The sequence below is a fragment of the Lutra lutra genome, chromosome 14, assembly GCF_902655055.1.
Source record: "Lutra lutra chromosome 14, mLutLut1.2, whole genome shotgun sequence".
Lineage (NCBI taxonomy): Eukaryota > Metazoa > Chordata > Mammalia > Carnivora > Mustelidae > Lutra > Lutra lutra.
Window position 1 is genome coordinate 86,162,743 of NC_062291.1, and position 6,000 is coordinate 86,168,742.

General features: G+C 58.6%; 1 protein-coding gene across 5 annotated transcripts in view; it reads left to right on the forward strand.

Moving 5' to 3' along the window:
• MGMT (O-6-methylguanine-DNA methyltransferase) overlaps nt 1–5,010 on the forward strand; it is a 278,625-nt gene extending 273,615 nt beyond the window's left edge. For all 5 annotated transcript variants that reach the window (XM_047703157.1, XM_047703160.1, XM_047703156.1 and 2 more), the window contains exon 5: nt 4,727–5,010. In XM_047703157.1, the coding sequence (XP_047559113.1) occupies nt 4,727–4,912 (186 nt within the window). In that variant the 3' untranslated portion in view covers nt 4,913–5,010. The remainder of the gene's footprint in view (nt 1–4,726) is intronic.
• The last annotated feature ends 990 nt before the right edge of the window (nt 5,011–6,000 follow it).

Sequence of the window (6,000 nt, forward strand, 5' to 3'; positions counted from 1 at the left end):
TCAAGGAGAGTGAAAGATGGGTTTGGAATGTCACAGGGCACCGTGAAGCTCGTCGTGTGTTAATTCCTTAGGCCATAAACACGAGCACATGCTGGTTCACGCGACAGCTTTGCCGTGGCGTGGGGTTCTCTTCCCCACTAGTGGGAGGGATGGTTGGCGCCGTGTGGGGGGGTCTGGGCGATCTTTCCAGGTTTTCCACCAAAGACTCACTGGCCCAGGTGAGCCCGTGTGGCTGCCTTCTGGAAGGTGAGCGCTCTCACCCCCCATGGAGGAGGGTCCATGTGCTGGTAGAGCAGATGGAAGACGCCTCGGGGGCGCCCCCACAATAGCACCCTTCCCTCATCCTCAGAATTTGCTAAATGCAGTTCAAAGGCAATCGATACGTCGCACAGAGCGCTTCCCCACTTTCTTCTAAACAAACGCATTCCTGACGAGTTAGCTTACTCACAGGTCGCCACGAGCGTTAATGACCCCCGAGTCTTGTTCTGCTGGTCGCCCAGACGGCTGTTGATGAAGATTTAGCCTCGTGTTCTAAGTGTCAGGGCTGTCAGCGGGGCTGAACTGTTTGACCAGAAGAAAAAACGCACAGGGAGCTATTGATTACAGCTTCTCCGTGTCACTTGCTCACCAGGATTTAGGTATTGATGAGGCCGCGAGTGAAAACAAGCTCTTTCCCTTGTGGGCTACTACCACGAGAACAAAGGCGAAGTTGGAAAAAATATTCAGCCAGCACTAGAATCAGAGGGATTCCACTATTGATTGAAAGGCCCCTTCGTGTTATTTTTGTTGGAGACAAATCTATGGGTTTGGAAGTTTTATAGCTTTTGAGAAAGGGTCCATGTAAGGGATGGGTTCACCTATTGGATGAATTAGATTTCACAGCGTGAGGATTTCAATGCGGCTGTGATATTATGAGCTGCTTGGTTATTGATAAAAATTACATTTTATGCAGCACAGTGCTTGAAAGGGGCGAGCGTAAGAGGGCACGGATCCTCTGAATGTCCTTAGGGCTCTAATAAATGTTGCCGGCTCTCATTATTTTAGTAGTCTGAATCTGCCGCTAAAATTAACACAAACAGAAGCAGTGTTCCCGTGTCTAGGAGTGAAAGCAGTGTGTCTTCGGTGAGTCCCCGCCCCCGTCGCTGCATGCACGAGGTAAAGCCTGGCGGGGGAGGTCAGCATCGCCATCCCGCGACCACCACGCTATTGTCCACGTGACACGTAGGGCCAGAGACTTCCCAGTCCGTCTCTTGTAATTCCACAGCTCGGGGAGCAGGGCAAGAAAATCAAAGCTCACTCGTGAAGTCTGCTGTTAGGTGGGAAAATTGAATTGGTGCCTAAATGTTTGTGAGCCTAGTTTGGACTAAATCTCTCTCTCTCTATCAGTCAGAGCTTAAGTTGTGTGTCATCTGATCATGTCCTCACATCAGTTACTAATGTGACTATCGTATTGGATCAAAACCCTCGATCGGAGTCAGTATTGCGTTCTGAAAATTGCCAGTTACAGTGGGGATGGCAAGTGCTTGCGGGACAGGGCAGTGGTGTTGCTCTCCATCGGGGAAGCGGCGCAAGAGGAAGCGGGGTCTCCCCCCACCCCCCAACCCCGCTGCTCCTTCTGAGACCACCCTGAGACTGTGCGTGTTCCCATGGCAACCCACACTTCCAGTCAGAACCAGGACCGGTGTGATGTCTGAGAAGTCAGGTTCTCACCACTGAAGCCAGATGACCTGCAGGGCTGGCCAGCACCCCAGGCCATGCCCAGCGCTCCCCCTCGAGCAGTGGGTGTTGCGGCAAGAAGTATGGGCACCGGTCCTGCCTTGGCTGAGCTGGAAGCGCATCTTTGCCTCAGAGGTGCCATGTGAGCTGGGCCAGCAATGTCATGGGAGCCTAGGCTGACCACGCATGGCCTGGGGCTTGTTGGAGACGCGTGGTGGTCTGCACCGGGCACAGAGCACGCACTCCCCGTGGCCCTATTGAGTGCTGCATCTGGGACGGGACTGGGGACCATGCCATCTGCCCAGGGACAGGCACAGCTCAGCGCCCACCAAGGGCGCACTCCAGGCAGGTGTGGCAAGCTGAGACAGACGCATTGCCAGAGGACAACCAGATACCACGTACGTGTGCTTAGCCACTCTTCTAGAAACACACCTGACTGATGGCTCGTGGCTTGTCCAGCTCAGGTCTTTGGAGGTGGAGCTTGGGGGTAGGAGATGTGGATCTCCTCTGCTGAGCTGCAGACTCCGTCGAGGGAGCCTGAGAAACCCTCAACCTCTGGGACCCTGCAGGCATGGCCATATGAGCGTGACCCCAGAGGGCAGGACAGGGGCCGGCGCTGAATGGTCCCTGGCACCTCCTGTGTCTCTTCCAGGGCGGGGTCTGCAGATCAGCTGTGCCCTTCCTTCTGCCCCAGCTCGGTCTCCAGCGCTGGGCCAGTTCCTGTAGCTGCCCTCACTGGCCATCCTGTCCCTGTCAAGCCGCCACTGTGCTCTGTGCTCTGCACGATGACGAGAACCATCCCCCAGCACGTACTGGGCCTTAGGGGGCTGACCACCTGTGCTCCTTCGCCCCAGTCAGGATGGAGCCACTTAGGAAATAGGACTGATTGACCCGGGCCTCCTGGGAAGTCCTTCAGATTCTGAGTAACTGTTTGCTGGGATTTTTAAGCAAAATGACTGTCCATCTGCCAGAGCCCCTGCAGTGGGAACACCGCGTGTACCCTTGCGTTTGGTGGCCCAGGCGTGGCCATCCCTGCCGTGCTGTATGCTGCCCATGGAGGGAGCTCCACAACCCGAGACAGACTCCTGTCCGCTCCGCACCTCCCATCCCTTTCCTTTCTGCCTGTGTTCTGGGCCGGCTAAGAAATGGACAAAGGATATCAGGGTATTAGCTTTAGTAGGGTAAAGGCTTGGGGGGTGGGATATGGCCATGGTGGGCCTCCAAGAATTCCTCTGGAATCGGACCCGCCTGTGCTGTATCAGCCCCAGCAGAACCGGCTTCCGTGGCTGTGCTATGGGGCAGATGGGTCCTCCCTGCAGGACCTCACAGGCTGCTGAGCTGGGCATTCTCATCCCTTCCTCCCGGGATGGCCAGTCAGTGAATCCTCCTCCCCTCGGGCAGGGGTGACGGATAGGGGGTGAGCAAGGCCAGGCATGTCCCTCATACCAGTGGGTGTCCTGCCACATGGAAATCAAAAGCAAGGGTAAGGCTCACTGTGCCCACGCTCCACAGTGGACTCTATCCTGAGGACAGACACCAAGCGGGTCTGCCACTGGGTATCCTCGGAGCTTCTGTCCACACAGCCCAGGCTGTAGGGGGAGGACCAAGGCATTCCCCTGGGGACAGCTGCTGACAATGAGCCTCCGACCTCTGGAGGGAACAGAGGTCTCCTCCCCTTGTAGGATTGGCTACCAGGAATGTGTTAGGTGGAACTGTTGACCCATGTGCGGCTGTGGGAATAGTGTCTGCCCCATGTGACCATGACCTCCCTCGCGTCCAGCGCCTACAAGCCCCGGCGTCCAGTCTAGGATGTGAGGAATCAGACGCCCACAGTTCTGCGCTGCGGCGGCTCTAGGCAAGGCAGAAGAGTGTGCTGGGCATGGGGGAGGTCCTTCCTTGGGGCATTCAGTGTCCGCTAGGGAAACCTGCCTGCGGTTTGGGCCCTCCTCCTCTGGGGCTGCAGGCCGGCCTGCACTTCCCCTGGGAGTGGGACAGCAGTGAGCTGAGCTGCCCATAGGTCGGATGGGCAGGGTTGGCGGAAGCCCGTGGTGCACCGAGCCCTCCTGCACCTCTCTCCTGGTGCGTCTCAGTGACACCCGGCTGTCCCTGGTCCCAGCAGTGGGTCCTCTTAACCATAGGTTGGCTTCTCTCTGTAGGACTGTGTTTGGGTTGGTTTTCATCATAAGGTGACCTCTCTTTTAGTGAAGCCCTTCTGTTCACTAAGGCAGGCACCTGATCACGCAGTTTGTCTCCAGAGGTGAGAGGCTATTTGAGGCCGGCCGAGGGGTGAGGGCCACTGTGGCCCTGGGTCTGGAGTCCTGAGGGACTGTGGGAGCGGGTGGTGTCCAGGGGCAGGGGGGCAGCAGCAGTGGCCGCTCAGGTGAGAACACATGAAGACTAGAGCTTCTCCACCTTCCCAAACATCCCGGGACTGGTGAGCTCAGACAGACACTCCCGGGGCCCTGCGTGGTGTGAAGCAGGACCAGCAAACCTTTCCTATAAAGAGCCTGATGGTAAACAGTTTAGGCTTTCAGAAGCAGCCACAGACTGCGGCTACGTTCCGATGAAGCTGTGTTTACGAAAGAAAGAAGGACCGTAGTGGCCGATAGCCGGTTTGCCAATGCCTCGTGTGAGTCCCGCCTTCCCAGAAGGTTCCTGTCGCTTCTCGAGATATTTGCGATTTTGCATACCATCCTGTAGCTTGGAAATGTAATTTTGAACTTGGTAAGCACACACGATCGGTTTCTTACCAACGGCAGTTTTCTCCTCCTGGATCCTGCTGTAAGGGGGTTCTCTGGACTGTGCTGGACATTTGCCTTGGGGCATTATGGCACCCTTTGGCCCCCGGAGGCCCTCGGAGACCAAGGGGTGTGCAGGGCCAAGACAGCCAGCGGGCGGCCTGCGTGTGGCCGAGCCCCTGCTAGGTGAGTGGTGGTCAGGGGCCTTGCTTGTGACCCCGGAGGCCCCGTTGGCCTGGAGCCCAGCCTGACGGTGGCTTCCTGTCTTCCAGGTGCCCATCCTCATCCCGTGCCATCGCGTGATCTGCAGCAGCGGAGCCGTGGGCAACTACTCCGGAGGCCTGGCCACGAAGGAGTGGCTGCTGGCCCACGAGGGCCGCCTGGCGGGGAAGCCGACCAGTCCCGGGGGATCCCTTCTGGCTGGTATACGGCCCGGGGTTCGGGGTGGCCGGCACTGAGGGTTTGCAGGAGGCCGTGTGGGAGCGGCACGCGCTGGAAGCGGGCACGCGCTGGCACCGTTGTATTAAAGCTCTGGACGTGTCCTGAGGGACGTGGAGCGCGTTGTGTCTCTCGTTCTTCCGTTTCGCAGCAGAGCGGGTTGGGAAGACCGGCCCTTGTTCGCAGCGCGTCCCCTCACGGCGCTCTTCGTCTCTGACGTCCGCCAGCGCCGTGTTGAGAAAGCAGGGGCCTGGCAGGCAGCGGGGCGATCGTCCCGGAAGGTGCCTGCGGGGGCAGTGGCTGTGCCCCCGCAGCGCCCCGGTCCCCCCGCAGGCCTGAGCAGCTGGCCGTCCCCGCCCATGGCCCGGCTCCCCGTCCTCTCCGCCGTGGAGGCTGCCTGGCCCGTGTTTCCCGCTCCCACCTTCCCTGCCAGCCAGGGCGGCCCAGAAATGGTGCTCACGGGGGCTTCCCCACTTTGCTTCTCTCCCGGCCAGGAAGGCCAGCGCCGGGGGCGTCCATCCAGGGTCGTGTCTGCCGAGTGGAGGAGACCCGCCTGCCAGCGCCAGCCGAGAAAACAAACGGCTCTTTGAGGCGGGTTTGGTCGCAATGACTCCTTTATGGGGGCCTGGCCTCGGGCCCCAGCCCCTCGCCTGACACGGTTGACCCTCGCATGCCCTGAACAGAAGGTGACAAGGCTTGCCGACCTCTCCTCCCCAGTACCCCAAGACCGAGCCTGGAAGTCAGAGGTCACACAAGAAGGTGGGTCAGCTCCTGTCCCCAGGGGCAGTCTGGAGTATTTCCAGCGTCCACCAAGGACCTTGGGCTGACACTTCATTACCCTGTTGTCATTTTAGCTTCATCATTAAGTAGATCTGAAAAGCATTCGGGGAACTTGTAGCTGTGCACGCAGATAAGTAAAATAGAGCCTGTGATCTAGGGAGAAAGTAAGCCGCACCCCGCCGCACAGTAGAGCGCTGTGTTTGTGTCCGGGGTTCCTGGGACGCCGGAGGGCATGGCCGGCAGCTCAGGCGGTCTGGACAGGTCCCTGAACGCCGCAGATACACAGCCTGTGGAGGGCGCAGTGTGGGTGTGTTTTGTATTTCATGTT